At 40.6% G+C, this 16,833-nt stretch overlaps 1 protein-coding gene across 4 annotated transcripts in view; it reads right to left on the bottom strand.

Annotated features, from left to right (window-relative positions):
• Nucleotides 1–16,833, bottom strand: part of phtf (putative homeodomain transcription factor) — a 135,059-nt gene that overhangs the window by 82,822 nt on the left and 35,404 nt on the right. For all 4 annotated transcript variants that reach the window (XM_071594772.1, XM_071594773.1, XM_071594770.1 and 1 more), the window contains one exon: nucleotides 2,765–2,860. In XM_071594772.1, coding sequence (XP_071450873.1) covers nucleotides 2,765–2,860 — 96 coding nt within the window. The remainder of the gene's footprint in view (nucleotides 1–2,764; nucleotides 2,861–16,833) is intronic.

Consider the following 16,833-nt stretch of genomic DNA (forward strand, 5'->3'; position numbering starts at 1 on the left):
ACACCAAGAACTAAACGAAGCCAAATTTAACGGCACTCGAATTTCAATCCATACGAATCAAGTTTAATGCAATTTCCTTGAGGTCCATAGCCTCGCCAATGACATAACGGCGCTGTAGTCGGTATCATGATGCCGACTTTTCAAAATCAATTTACAGAGCTCACCGAACAAAGCTCATAGCGGTCATGAATGTCGTAAGGCTCCTCCATTCATTCGTTATTGGCTTCATCTTTTCAGCTTCTAATGAAGGGCAATGACATGGACATAAAAGTGATCGTTTGCAAGGTCAAAACTCATCTCCGTCCAAACGAGTGACCCGGAAAGTTAAAATTGAATCAGACTTTAATCGGTGCACGAGAGTGTCGTGGAAAGAAGGTTTGGATTTCAACCGGTTTCACAATAAAACGACGCATCGTCCCAATCCTAAGACTGACGCAAGTAACAGAAAGGTCAAACCTATCGAGTCTTCGAATAGTCAATTATTTAAGGGGAATTAACAAGGAGATACATGTTTAAACTTTTGGTACACATAAAGGATTTCGTAAATCAAGCTTTAGGTAAATGTCATACTAAATTAGTCCGCCACAATGCAAGACACCAAGCACAAACAAAATCAAGTAGCAATCCGTTCTGTAGCGCTGGTACTACCGACTGGCGTATGCATCGATACAAAATCTATTACAGCATAACATTTCTAGGCCTACAAAATGGATGTGTACCAATGATAAAAATGCTGTCCACCTGGATTTATTATTTTACCCCTCCTCCAAATCCTGGCATGGTGTAATGCAGCACTTAAGTCTACCAATAAAATCCCATACACCAATTAGGTAGGTTATTTTTGTCTTCAACGACCCAAACTATACGAAAAACAACGTGAAGGAAGTGTGTACAAATGAATCGTAAAGTAATTCTCTGCCAACCATACGGTTAATGCTGATTGCAATTGTATTCGAAACAACACGAATACAGCAATTTTTTTATATCTCGTACTTGCATTTCCGCTGGTTATAGAATGATGCACGTGATTCGCGGCAGCTATATTCCTAATACTAAAACGGAATACGTACGATGTAACTGCAGTGGGGTATATACCTGAAACCACGTTGCCTACACAAAAAACTTGATGAAATTAAATTACATTGCTACGTGGAAAAAAACGATTTTCGTAATTGACGATTTATCAAAGGAATAAAAACTACGCACTTCTATATTCTCATAAAATTTTAGATCTGTTATGCCATGCCAGGTTACCCATTCCCTATTAAACTGCACGAACAGATACCATTAATGGAGTGATAAAAACCTGGAGAATATGTGGACAAAATCGCGCGAAAAATGTTCCACCATTTTAAGCTCTATTCCTGCTCAGCGGAAGGAAAAACTCGGCCTCCGGATGACTAGTCCTTGTTTTTCTTTTCGCGAAACATGGCTCACGCAAAAAAAGACTGCATTATACTGGCTGCCTACCCCGCCGGTCGCACACAATCCCCTTCGAACGGAGCCCGGCACCCCTCCCAACCCAACCCACATCCCTAAATCCTCCTTTCCTGAACATAAACACACGCAGGACGAGGCGGAGCGCTTTAGCGCCGAGCTATTTCGTAGCACGTCTCGTCAGAGCTAGCTGAAGAACGAGCCGGTGGCGACAGAATTAATTGGCAGTTACGTGAATCAACTGCTGAGGTCTTTCACGGACGTACAAAGCGGCCCATTCATTCATCTTTCACGCATAATACATTGCCGATACAATTCCAACCCTATACTTCGACTTAACCGAGCTTTTAGTTCGGGAAAAACAAAACCGCACGATAGCAACGATGTCATTGCATCACAAAATCGACTCCGCGCTGCCAAAACAACGCCATCTTCTGTCTCTGTTTCAAACGTGAATTATAGCTGGATGAACTCTTTACACCGTGGGACGCTACGCCGAATACGTATGATGAAACTTGGATAAATTCACTTTGCATTATCAGAGCTCATTTTTCCAGAGTGACAGCAATACCGGTTTTATGAATTTTGCAGACGTATTTATATGTTCACGGCTAAAAAAATCGAGTACACATGTGAAAGTTAAGTTAAGGAAATTATGAGAGAGAGGAAGCTGATATCTCGTTCGTTAGATGATAACCATCAATTTCATTGAGGATAAATTTAAGGACGACACAGAGAGTATAATCAATAAATTTCTGCGTCTGCGTTGTCTCAGATAAATCTTTTACGTATTCCAGATAGTTTCCATTATTCAGGATAAGCAGACTTTATTTCCGGTGTTGATTATTAACAAAATATTAACTATATCTAAAGCAAAATATCGTCTCAGAAATATTTGTTTTCCCAGCAGACATGATGACTGTTCAAACAATACACCAATTATCTTTAAACACCAATCAAATACACTTTTCATGAAATATTTTGATCACATGGTCAAAGTTTACTTTGAATGAAAATTTGAATGCCACGACATACAAGTTGTGCGAAAATGCAAGTTAATGAAGCCAATCCGAATTTCCTTTATTTCCAAGATTGTAGATAATGGAGACATTTGATGCATCACACTTTAACCTCCACTACGATAGTACGTATTACAACAATAAAAAACTAAGTCAATATTAGTTTTTCACGTGAAAGATACTCATCTCACGGGTGAAAAACCTCCCACATGCCTCAAACTATTGAGTAACCGCATTCCTAGATAGCGCATGATCGCTGTTAAGGCGGCTTCGCCAAAAAGAACTGAAAGCTTAATATTCACACTTACTTTTAGCAGCTCAACGCTGAGGAAGGATAGCAGCAGGAGAGTCATGATGAAGGCAGCAGACACGATGACGTCCACCGATCTCTGAGGACCCCGTTTCTGAAAATTATAAGAAACACATGAAATATAATGCAATTACATAAACAAGGAGAAAATCTTACGCCAACTCCTTACCATGAACATTACTCTATGGCTTAACCGTAGGAAAACATGCATTCTTTGAACTTGTACGAAGCTTATGCTCAGCAAAGCATAAGGCGACGAAAATTAAAGGAACTCATTGAAGTATACATACAGCTGATTCATTTTGCTCCCTTTCTCTTCCGGCTTGCTTATATTTAAAAAAGAATCGTGGCCACGTGACGCTCTCTTTTGACAAATATGAATCATCCAACAGCTTATTTGAACTCTCGAAGAATCTAAAATATGCAAACTCTTTAAGTTTTTTGAGAAGGCTCTTTGAAAAAATAAGTAATTATAAACGAGTAACTTTGCATTCGTCTTATGGGGGATTTGATTGTTCTGCAATAGCTTCTTTTAATGCAACGAAACCAACGTAACGTTAGTGTCAATAAGCGATCGGAAATAATTTTTGACCACAAAAAGACACCTAGAAGAGGGTGAATAGAACTGTCTTTATTTTTTGTTTTATTGCTTCTTTTACACAATGATTCCGCAAACTCTGTCCAATTTATAACAGAGCAGGCATATCTGTACAAAATCACAAGAACCTTAGTTTCCCATTATATCTATTGAGCAATCAAAATATACGTCATACACACGCATTGGCGATATTAAAATACCTCCACCCATATGGTGCGAACCTGTGTACAGACTGATCAGGTGCGTGCGGCGGATGGAGAATCGGAATGGCAGTGTCAGGAAGGGGGATTGGAGAGGGGTGTCCTCAGACACGTCTATCGATGATCAAGCTTTAGTTAGCCAGTCCGTTCGTTGGATACAGGTTGTGAGGTTTTCGAGAAAGACGAAATTCATTTTAAACGCTAAAATGGGAGGGAAAACACTAGAACCCGCCGAACAATTTACTTATCTTAGAGATGTTTTCGACCAAGATGGTCAAAGTTGTAGGGACGTAAGAAAAATTGCATTAGGCAAAAAAGCTTTCACAAGGAGAAGGAAATTGATGACGGGGGCGTTGAGGAAGGATGTCATGAAAAATATATAATGACAACTTTGATATGCAGCGTGGTTTTGTACGGCGCGGAAACATGGTCGTTGAAGCAAGACAGTGGTCGTAGATTGGAGGCTTTTGAATAGTGTGGGTGGGGAAGGATGGAGAAGGTGAAGCGAACTGAAAGGAAAACAAAGGAGGAATCGCTGGGCATGGTTGGTGGAGGGGAAAGGATTTTTGGAAGAAATCCAAAGGCGACACTATTCATGGAGTGTTCTACTGACAATGCTTCAGCTAAAACCATAGTATTCTAAAAGATATTCCAATGAATTGCCTAACAATTAATCCAATAAGTACAAAGATAATAATATAATATTAACTTGGCATATACTGAATAATGAATAGGAAAATATTAAGTCGAATCACACCACTTACAAATTACAACACAAGTAATAATCCAGAATAACGCACAAAAATGGCAAGCGAAACATATAGTGAACTCATACTCGTTTGTATAAATATAAATATGTGGAGAAATAACAGCAACACCTCTGTTAGTATTTTGCTCGAACTTTACTGTGAGAGCATTCGCCAATCCTGCTCATGCCATCTCATATGACTTTGGTACTCGGAAAAGAGTGAGTCACTGCTATTAGTATTTATTTAGCATGACTGCTTTCGTCCATTCTTTCCTTTAAAATGCTAATTTTCTAGAATCAAAATTATGCGTCAACAAAAACTTTCATTTGGAAACCCAATTTTATGACCATATCTTCATAGTGCCCTCTGAGTCTGAGCCATTCTGCGGTTAAATATCCATGCATCTTTTCTAAACCCATGTTATGCCACTTACTTGGAAAATAAAAGATTCCATCTGCTCTAGTTTCCTCTTCATAGCTTAACAATTAACTAATGCTCCTTTCCCGTGTTTTACGAGGGTCATCCGGAAAGTAGTACCCGTTCGTGCCGCATGAAGTGCTGACGACGCGAGTAGCCGCTGGACGAGGTCAGATAGCTTCAGTGGCTTGTCTGCCTTCTCTGAGCCAAGTTGCGTGACGCTAGCATTGCCTGTGTTGTTTCTGTGATTGTTTACAATGTTTAAAAAAATTGAGAACGCCGCCAGTTGTGAAGTGAGGGCAGTGATTAAATTCCTCAATGCAAGAAACGTTCGCCCATGTGATATTCATCGCCAATTAAAGGAGGTGTATGGAGACAATGTAATGGACGAGTCGTCTGTTCGGCGGTGGTGTCGCAACTTCAACATGGGGAGGGGGAACACACACGACGATGAGCGTTCGGAGAGACCGTCTGTCATTACAGACCAACTGGTGAGCTCAGTTGACGAATTCGTGAGGAACGATCGGCGCGTCACAATTGATGACATCTGTGAGCATTTTCCCAATGTTTCTCGAACAATTGTTCATGAAATTGTTAAACACCATCTGCATTATGCAAAAATTTGTGCAAGATGGGTCCCTCGCGTATCTCAATGAGCTGGCGGCGAAGGACTATGCAGCAGGAATACAGAAACTTGTCACACGTTATGACAAATGCCTTAATTTGCTTGGAGATTATGTTGAGAAGTAGTTTAAAGTATCCTCTTTCAAATAAAATTTTTTATGTTTGTTAATATTTACTTTTGTGTCTTTATTTCACGAACGGGTACTACTTTCCGGATGACCCTCGTATTTTCTCGCCCGTTTATTTGATATCCTCGAGGTGTTAAATTCATCGCGCTCAAGGATGAATACAAATATTCTTGATTCTCTATCATAACTGCGATGTCATCTACGAAAGGTGGTATGCATTACCTTGGCATTCGTCTCTAATTTCTTTTGGCTCTTTTGATTATATCTTCGAGGCGCACACTGTTTAAATATGAAGTTTCTGACATACTTAAGTGCTCCGGACATTATGATACTGCCAACAAACTAGGGACTTCAAACAAACAGTTTGCCACAGAGAGTCGCCAAATCGGAAAATGGTTGCGTTTTTAGTATTTTTTTCTGAGCCTGTAATATTGTTAAAAAAATTGATTATCACTCTCATACTACGGAAGACCAAAAAGAGAGACAAAAAATCTACTAAATAAGTCCTCGCAGAACATCTGATAAAAGATAATTAGCTTTTTTTATGGTAGGTAGCACACCTGCAAGCATGAATGAGACAGAGTACACCTGCACGTTTAAGAGCTATGCCAACCTCACCGTGTAAAGCAGATTTAATTCCACAGTTAATGGGTTCACGAGTGGATTTCTATATCTTCGTGGCGAAAATTTCATCACCCGAACGAAGGCTTCAAATACGTAAAATTTTATAAATTTTGTGAATCACGATAAAATATCCATAAAGTGGTACGACTGCTTACTTAAAGAACAATAGCAACTTTTATCTGGTACTAAAATGACTGATCAAAAATTCTCTTAAAGTTGAGACATATTTTGGCCAAAACATCTGTTCAGAAAAAAAGAAAATATGACGGTAAATGCCATAGCATGAATCAACCACAACGTTGGTTGGATCCATTAATTCTAATATATGTCTGACACGTGACAAGTAAACAGACACGGTTCATTAAAAATTGTACCAACAATCACTATTATTAATAATTTTTAGCTATTGCGATGGGTGATGAGATGAGGTAAAATGAAAGGCCGCCCGAGTAAAAATAATCATTTGTACGCGAATTTTCAATGCAAAGATATTTTAAAATATCCGTTCAAATTTTATTGGGAAGAAATATCTCGCATTTTTTAAGTTCCGTTCCTAGTAAAACAGCCATCTGGATTAAGCATGAAAATGTCATTAAAAGCTATCGAAATTTGGTCTTGGCGTGGTGAAACACTGATTCCTTACGTAATCGAAGATCCCAATGAAGGAATGTCAGGGGGAATAAGAGAACCGATATAGGAATTTAATTGACGTCGAAAATGTCGCGCCAGATACAGTAACCAGTTGCCATGCCATAAAATTAAAAGCCACTTTGATCGTCTTCTGGGAAATTAGCGTCGAAGAAAGACACCCACTGGCAACTTAAAGGTCAATTGAGAACATCAACCTACTTGCAATTTAACCAGTAGCAAAGATCCAAGATTAAACTCTTGGTAATAGAGGGGAGAAGGTTAGGCAAACGAGGAAAGGTCAGGAATAGGATAGGGATGTTGGACGGGATGAAAGGAGGAATGAAGTACACATATAGTACACCTGTAGATGAAGAGGTAATTGATGTTGAGTAGGATGTGGGGTTGTCTTTTGTAAGGAGAAACAAAATATTTATTTGGTAGTTGTGTCCATCCAAAACCAACCTCAAACGGTAGATTACCTTTAAAAAAAATACAATATATATATATATATATATATATATATATATATATTATTTTTTAAGGTAATCTACCAGTTAAAGTAGGTTTTTGGATGGACACAGCTACTAAATAAAACATTTTGTGACTCCTAAAAAACACAAAATCCAGCAACCTACTTTATATCACGTCCCTCTTCTTCTGCGTACTTTCTTCTTCCCTTCATCCCGTCTAACATTCCTATCCTGTTCCTTCCCTTTCCTCGTTTGCCTAACATTCTCCCCTCAATTGCATTCTTTAACATCCTACTGCCGGTCAATACCCCCTTCATCCACTTTTCCTGCCTCCATAGGATTTCTCCCAACAAACCCCTCTCTTCGCCCACCATACCAAGTACTTCCTCATTTGTTTTCTTCTCTGTCCATTTCACCTTCTCCATTCTTCTCCACACCCACATTTCAAAAGCCTCCAGTCTACGTCTATCCTCCTACTTCAAGTGGTAGTTTGACCCGTTTCCGCGCCGTACATAGCTACGCTCCATATCAAAGTTTTTATGAGTCTTTTCTTAACATCCTTACTCAACGTCCCTGTCATCAACTCCCTCCTCCTTGTGAAAGCCTCTTTGCCTAGCGCAATTCTTCTCCTTACGTCCCTACTACTTTGACCCTGTTGGTCCAAAACACTTCCGAGATACGTAAACTGTTCTACCTGCTCTAGTTTTTGCCCTCCTATTTTAATGCTTAGCTTGGCCTTTTTCTTTCTAGAAAATCGCATAACCTTTGTTTTATTAATATTGATTCTCATCCCAAACCTGTCGGACTGAATTTCCAATTCACTAAGCAATGCTTGCAACCCCTTGGCTGACTGACAAACTAAAGCTTGGTAATCAGCAAACCTAACTGATTTTACAAATTGCACGCCCACTTTCATTCCTACCTCCAGTTCTTCCCATGCCTCCTTAATCATTTCCTCTGCATACAGATTGAACAGCAACGGTGATAATGGGCAACCCTGCCTTACACCTCTTCCTAACACTGCCCATCCGGACTCCCCGTTCCCCACTCGCACCTGAGCAGTCTGAGACATGTACAGGTTGCGGATTAGCCTCCTTTCCCTCCAATCTATTCCTATTTTCTGCAATATACTCATTAGTTTTTCCCAATTCACTCTATCAAACGCTTTTTCGAAATCTACGAAACAGGCAAATACCTCCTGGTTGTATTCTATATTCCTCTCGATTAATAATCTTATGACTGCAATGGCATCACGCGTACCTCTCTCCTTCCTAAACCCGTACTGATCATCCCCTAAGTAATCATTTGCCTAATCTCTATCCTTTTGTTTATGATCCTGAGAACAACTTTAGCTGCGTGGGATATCAAACGTATTGTCCTGTAGTCCTAACATGATGTAGCCTTTACCTGCATCCCGTATCATTGTCAGCCCTTGCGGGCGCACATTAAACCGTACCGGTGGGCGATACCCACCTTTACCGGTCATTTTACATAAATAAAACCCTTGGCATTGCAAAAACCTGACAATAGTATGCGTGTATGTTTGTGGGAAACAAGAAACTTAATACTAAGTGTAACAGGACTGTTACACCCTAACAAAATACAATCTAAGGTGAACGAGCCGACAGGAAACGGCTCGTGAATAAGACTAAACTAAAAACTAGGCGGGGGAGAATACATGTCGGGGAAACATCGATGGAATTAACACAGGGAAGCATTACATAACCAGAAGGGAAACAAAACAATAGAAAAAAAAGAAAAAGTGGCGAAGGGAGTGCCGTACATTCTAAGAGCAGACATAGGAAAGACTCATAGGCGAGTAATATCTTTAGGCAGTGTATATGTATGCTTTCGGTTGACATTGTAATCCCAAATTGACGTTAGGAGCGGATTGCCCGTTGCTTTCAGGCGCGAATGAAATTTGGATGCTTGCGTACGAATGAAATCCGCGACGGACGGGATTCCGTGGGCATATATACACACACACACACATACATGCACTATGTGCAACAAACACACAGGAAATATGCATTTAGTTGCCCCTCAAAAGTTAAGAATCAGCGGATCAAAATGTCACTGATAAAGTATACACAATAATACCACTTGAACCAAAAGAGTGGAACATGAACGGCGATCAACGTTCACCAGGACAAAATAACTGGATAAGACTGGAGGGCAACCTAGGGCACACCAAGCACAATAAGAACATCCGCAATGAGCTGATTGAAGCGCCTGACGTGACGAACGAAAAATGTTACCTAACGGGTTTCGCATTGAATGCAATCTGATAAAAGGCGAGTAAAAATAAGAGCAGAGTAACTTGACACGTTCAGACACGCCAAACGAAAAAAATACTCGACGCAACGGCATTAACAGACGATCCCACAACGACGAACAATTTGACCCTCTCCTGTCCTTCGGTCTAAAAATAGCTGTGTCATCTTGCGCCCATACAATACACTAGCCGATTGTAGATTTGACAGTTTGCATAAATAAATAGATGCTCCCGAGAGATGAAGTTAATGGATACGTGTAAAATAAACTAAAATGGAGGTGTACATCAAGCTGACCCGTAGACAAATGGGTGTCGCAATTGCCGATTTCGATTAACTTGCCTAATATGTGTGTTATGGCCGCTTGTCCCGAGACTTGAACTACGCTTGGAATTAAAAAAAAAATCTTTTTCCCATTACCTAATATTAAAATCGCATAATTAGTGCATTGATAACCAAAGAAGTTAAATGATGTCGTAGAAATCAGGCTATCATTAAAATGTCTTAGATGAACACAATGATTAGGCACTGCTGCAATTTTTAGTCCCTACTAATGCCACACTAACATCCTAAAAGACTCCGTTGTAATCAGTAATTTATCAATCCCCAACAATTTCCACTACTTGCCAAAATATCTCCTCCTAATGTATCCTCAAACATCCCACTGTCTTTCAGTATATCCTACACCCACTTCCCCAGCCTTCTTCGAATTTCTACCTCGGCTCTTTCACTACTAACCCGAGCTCATCTTCCTTTGTTCCCTTTCCATCCATTTCATTTTTCACATGTTATACACAAATCCATCCTCAATAAGCCATCGATACGCCTATCCTCTTTTCCTCGACGACTAAGGGACCACACAACACGCGAATGAGATGGTTATAAAGATATTTATCTCTTAAACACTTGGGGGAGGTGTGAACTTTATGCAGAACCTTTACGTTGTTTAATACCAATTCGGTGAAGGGAATTTTCCTCGAATCCATCTCCGAATGGAAACAACCGTTGAGCCCACATCAATTGAACATGAAGCGTCCAGCTTCGTCGAGATGAAAGAAAAGTTCCACTCAACGCTCCGCTGACGACCATTAAATGCGTCCACGAATATATGGTCCCTCTTTAACTTCATATTGCCTGCCTAAGAAACGACCCGACGCCCGCAAGAATTTGAATAGATTCCAGGGAGTGCAAACAGAAATAAGGGACGCGACCCGGATTAGAGAGGACGATCGGTTATGTAGAAGGGAGGAGGCGAAGGTCGACATTCGTAAGCGGACGAATGGCAAAGAACACATATCTAAAAATAAGAATTCGAAGAGCGAACCCACGAAAAACAGTCGGGAGGAAAATACACCGAAAGCTAGGGTGAGAAAAAAATAAAGAAAGACGAAACCACACACGTGGGAGAACACGATTTGGCGGTGCCCATCACCAAACCGGTTCCCTGACCTCCGGCCCAAGGATGAATCGTCGAACTTTCGGGAGCTCAAAACTGACCTCACCGAGCTGCGTGACGGCACCGCCCGCCTTCCCGACCGAGTTATTGGGAACGATTGTGAGAGGAGTTTTTTGTATGCACTCCGATAACGATTAGATCAATGAGTACTTACTCGCTATGCGTCGAGCTAACTTCCTTCCATCTTTGAAACCACAAAAGAATACACCATTCCGGCGCGCGCCCGCTAAAATACCGCGAACATATTTTAAATCCCAAAATATCGTGTACTAACCCACAAACGAGTAAGAATTCCCTCCACTCCCTTGCCGATCACATTCAAAGGAAAGAGAGAGAGAGATAAGCGAAATCATATTAATTCTCAGACGATATGCAATTTCAAACGAGACTTCTATTCTTGACTAAGAATAAATCATCAATCAATCTCGTAGTCTTTATTTCGAAATAAACTAATCGACAATAGTCTTGCCTTAAATTTGCAAATAAGTCTTCAATCGGGCCCTGCTACGTCATATTATTTTCCAAACTTCGACTTCCTATCGTCAATTTACGAAAAAGATATCATCGCTTTGAGGAGAAATGCCGTAATGAACGAGCATATTCATTACCCTTCGCTTCATCCTCGTGATTTGAAACTTGTCACACTAACGCATACCATGCGCGACGTGCCAGGCTTACGGATGTACGAAGAACATAAGTTCCTTAGGAAAGAATACAAACGATCTTCCAACAAAAAAATAATGGAAAACCGATGGAACAATCATTCTAAAAAATCATAAGAACTAATCTTACATATTTCAAGGTTAACAAGAATAACAAATCCCAAAATTTTGCGGATACTGCATTAAAATAAACAAGAAAAAATAAAATCCTCCGATTTTTAGTCCATTCAATGATTGAAGATTTTCATGTAAACGAGGACGCGCAGAAAGGCTAGAAAGGCTATACTCACCTGTATGTGCGTAACTTTTAGAATTTAACGAAAATATAAGACTCAGATAAAAATACGAATAAATCCCATTACCCGCTCTGCAATTATTTCCCCAACCACCGGAGAGAGACTGCGAACGGTAATAAGCTAGCACTGCCACCCAGAAGCCTAGGGGCGCACATGGCGAATTTTACAGGTGGACTAAATCTCCTTGCAAAATTCAACCGATGGGAACCAAATGACACTTCCCCTCCGACTATATTAATTCCAATAGATAATACTCACGAACTATTACACCCATTTTCAAAGTCGTCGCTTCAAAGTTTACCCTCTACTTCTTAAGTCGTTAGCCACGGTATCAGCAGACGATGTCGCAGAGCACATAATACCCCAAAAATGAAGAGTAGGAATTGGAAGGAAAACAGACCATATATAGCAACTGATATTACTATCTGATCGACCATATACCCTATGAACGATATAAGTGGTAGTGAAGACTGAAATATGGGCCTTAAAATATTAAATTATATTTAGCCAAACCATTCCCTACGACCACCGACACCGTTGGCAATTCCTTATGGGTTATCGGAAATTCGAAGTAAGAAAATGCACACTAACACATGAATTTGGTTGAACGAAAGTCATCGCCGGCCCCGGTGGCGGCGGGGTAACGTCCTCGTCTACCATTCCAAGGGTCGCGGGTTCGATTCCCGCCTGGGTGAGTTTCCCTCCATCTAGGGCTTGGGTGTTTGTAAATGTGACATTGTTATCGTTGTTAATAGTTCGATGTAAAGGCCTAAATGTGCTGTTTTCGGACTTATACTGAATTAATAAATAAATAAATAAATAAATTAGATTCGCAAAAATGATGAAAAATCATACATATATTGTTCGTTTTGCTCTCTTCAACGAACGGATATAACTAATTAATATGTGATTGTTATGCATAAAAAAATAGAAAAAAATCAAAATGCCGTGCGGGGAGACAAATTCCTGCAAAGGTCCATCTACATGACGGGCCGTATTTCGAGTCGCAGCAACCTTAAAATGCTTTAGCACTTCATACGGCGTTCACAATTAATCTCGTCGATGCCGACTGAAAACTTAAGAAGATTCCATTCAACTTCTTCGACGACCTTGCATACCACATGGCTCACGTTGAGATTTTAATTTGAGAAGTTATTTAAAAAACGAAGAATAAAGTTTGGTGTAAGCGATGGCCCAAAAGTGCACATTCCAGGCATGAACCCAGGGGAACATTGCCGAAGGAAGATGGTATGTAGGGGGGGGGGGCAGAAATATTACATTATCATTATACTCCACAATATTCCAGGAAGTTACACCGGGGGCGGTGAAACATAAGTGATAACTTTCACGACCAATTAAAGGCTCTGGTTCCGTCTTTCATGTGATCGCCTTTATTGTATTGCTTGCAATACCCTGGCGTATCATGTCACGTCTCCTAAATTCCGCTGAAGCTACGATTTAATTGGATTAGCATTAGAAGTAACAAGGTCAATGCAACAATTTCAGAGTGTAAAAATCATTCGCCTTGACTGGGATCCCAGTCAAGGCGAATGCTTTTCACACTGAAATTATTGCATTGAAATGCACATTAGCGGATGACTCCGTTAAAAGTTACTGTCGCGGCATCTCCCACAGTTTCTTTGGAAGTAACACGGTCGTTATTGTTTCCTAGCATACACACGGCTTTTAGCTACAGACCTAAGGATTCCAGGTCCAAATCCGGCCAGAACACTTCAAGAATACGGAGACTGTGTGATTGGTATGCATCTAAATATTTCGACAAATCGCATCCGGAACAGAGAGAGGGCTGCCAACACTTGACGTGTAAATTTCACACACCTGAGGATCACTAGTACTAGGGGAGTTCCACACTAACCCATCGAAACAACCTTATGGTTGATTGATACGGAGGCGGTTTATCAGAACGCCGTCCGATCCGTGAGGATGAAGCCACACCATTGTTTTTGGCAAAATTATATCCGTCGTGCGAACCCATATAAACCTGGATAGAGCATTAAAACTTCAAGGGTAACTCATGTTCTAAATTACCTGAATACTCCTAAAATTAAGCTCACATGATCGGAATTTTAGAAACCGCCGACTGCAGTGTGGACACAATTCCAGTGGAGAGAGGGAAAGTGAGGGCGAGAGACTTGACAACAGGGTATAATTCTGCAAGTTTTTATTACGCCGAAGTTTTGTTTTCCTAGATCCAGGGCCTATATATACATGCAATAGGTCGAGTCTTCTTAATTTAAGAAAAATCCACATTTGAACAAGTATTTGTTTGTTACTGAAGTGAGATTGAAAACTTATGAAGATCCTCAAATTTCGTAAGGCAACGGGGTCCAATGTCGCAATCGCTGCTCATCCCTCCGCCCTCCATGCGTCGCCACATCCATCTACGTAATAAAAAAAACACTCCGCTGGACACTTAAGCGGAGGGAGTCCGATTTCCCTCCGCCTCTTCAGCGTATGCTCCTCTCGTGAAATCTTTTCACTGAGAGGCCATTGTTGGTACTCTTTTGTATGACATAACGGGTCGGAAGAGGCTATTGCCACACAGCGTGATCGAATAGCGAAGGCCAACGTAACGTGACTCGGGAGGCATTGACGAAGGCGCGGCTACTGCCGATGGTTACTCGGCCAAACTTATCTGACCAGGTCAGCTATTCACACAGGGCCGACCTCTGGTTTCGCGAGCCCCCTTGCTATTATGACACGCGAGGAAACTAGGGACCTCAAGTTAAGGTTATGCTCAGTTCCTCTGGAATTCCAGTCGAATGCTTTAAATGCCTCGCTATAATTTTCTCCACGCCCACTATTTACAACATTTCCGATTTACCGCTTGGCTCACCAAAGTGAGGTATTTTTCCACGTATTTTTTACACGGTTTCTAACGTCGACTGCAACGCTTATTCATAAATGTTTCTTTCAACGCGGAGACCATACGGTGTGGGCACGATTTTATATAGAACTTAAAACCGAACCGCGGAGCCCTATTAGCAGGCGCATCTGTCTTTCCTATGCACCCCTTCGGCCAGGTATCTTCTTTTACAAACATTAATAGCTGCGCACACTCAAGCCCGGCACGCACATATTTAGTGATGGAATCTCGACGTATTTCAAGTTAATTTAAGCCCTTGAGGAGTAAATTTCATCTAATTGTAAGGCCAACCCGGAATTTGCCTAAAAGTATCACGTTCAATGCATACGATGTTACGGTTATTCAGGTCAAAAGGGTGGCATAAGATTTTTTTTGAGAAATTTTTTTAAGAACGCAATTAACGCTGGAACGACATCATTTGGGACATATTTGGAACCACTTCCTGATGAGGAAAAAATATTTTTGAAGGCATTTAATGAATTCATAGCAAATGAAGGCAGAATCTTAAATAGTTCTTAGGTATCGTTTCCGTTACATTTTATAGACCCCATGCTTCTTAGCATATTTTTAATTCCGTTTCTGCCCACAGGTAATTTCATTGTTATGAACACGATTAGATTTCCGATCATTAATTATTTATTTTAAATCATGCCATGAATCATAAATAACAGAGCTCGCCACACAAAAAGATACGGTACACCAGGCGTATTTTTCAACGCTGACTGATTTTAGGGTTCAGGATCGCGCCGCTTTCCATTGGCGACTCATCAATATCAAATGTTTCATTCTCCTCACACCCAAATTGGCCAAACCGAGACACCGATACCACACCACCACATTGCGGCAAGGAAAATTCGATCGAACCCCTATTTTTCATCTGAGCAAGAGATAACTTCAATCTACAGTCCACACTTCCGAGACCATACATGTATTGCCCAGTCGCCCTTCTTCACACTCCTAGGGAACCTGTGACTAGGGCTGAGGTGGCCTTAATTGTGCGGAAATACTGACTGAATTAAAGAACTATGACAGAACCATAGAGAGATTCAGGAGATTCCTGCGTCGAGTCACGAGCAAAAAAATTAATAACTCACATGCTCAACTCACGCTCCCACGTCCACCTGAGTGTTTTTTTTTATCGCGTGCCCAACGATTCTGCAAACATCCATTTTTAAACGCATTACATCACTCCACAGGTTACCCCGCCTCCAACAGGTGTCCGTCACTCCAAGGTCCCGAACCTTGCTTTAATCGAGAATACCATACTGCCATCTAAGGAGGAAAAGGTCGAACCACTAGCATCGGGCCGGCAACCGGAGGAGAAACATGAACGCGATGCTATTTTCATCCGTGAGATTTCAAAAGTCTAATTATTACGAATTCGCCATGCGGGGGGTGAGATGGATAGTCAATGAACTTCCATTGAAATCCTTTCGCACGAACGTTGTGCAAACTGCGGTAACGAATGCGAAAACCATGACTCACGGCATTAGCATAAGTATGAGGTTTTCGCCATAAACACAGAATACGAGCAAAAACCAGAGCTATTTACCAACGGGCATATTTGTGGAATAAGAGAAAAATGCAATATAACTTTTTTTCTACACGTTAAGTGCCGTCTAACGATAACATGCTAGGCATTGTACATTTTGTAAATGAAGAATCATTAACAATGAGAAATTACCTACAAAAGGCAAACTGAAATCAAACAGCTTTATGTAGGTATATTTCCCCATTATTTGAGCGAAAATTACGAATAATACTTCTCATAGGAATTCATTTTTTTATTGTAGTAAGATGCGGAGCATTTTATAAATCATTGATAATAAATTCAAAGTCTGCGGTGAGTCAGTTGAAAGAGGGTGTCACCGTCATGACGGTGAAATTAAGTCAAAGACGAAGGTCAAGTTTCCAAAACCAGCTAAAGCGTTTTCTGCACGAGGTTAGATGTATTCATAAATTATGAAATAAGTTCCAAGTTTTGCCAATTAACGATTCCATCAGTTTTTCGCCCAGATTTAGGCAGAGAAATTTGAATGGGCATGATAGATGT

Source organism: Hetaerina americana, unplaced genomic scaffold (genome assembly GCF_022747635.1).
Source record: "Hetaerina americana unplaced genomic scaffold, ioHetAmer1.1.p SCAF_7, whole genome shotgun sequence".
NCBI classification, from domain to species: domain Eukaryota; kingdom Metazoa; phylum Arthropoda; class Insecta; order Odonata; family Calopterygidae; genus Hetaerina; species Hetaerina americana.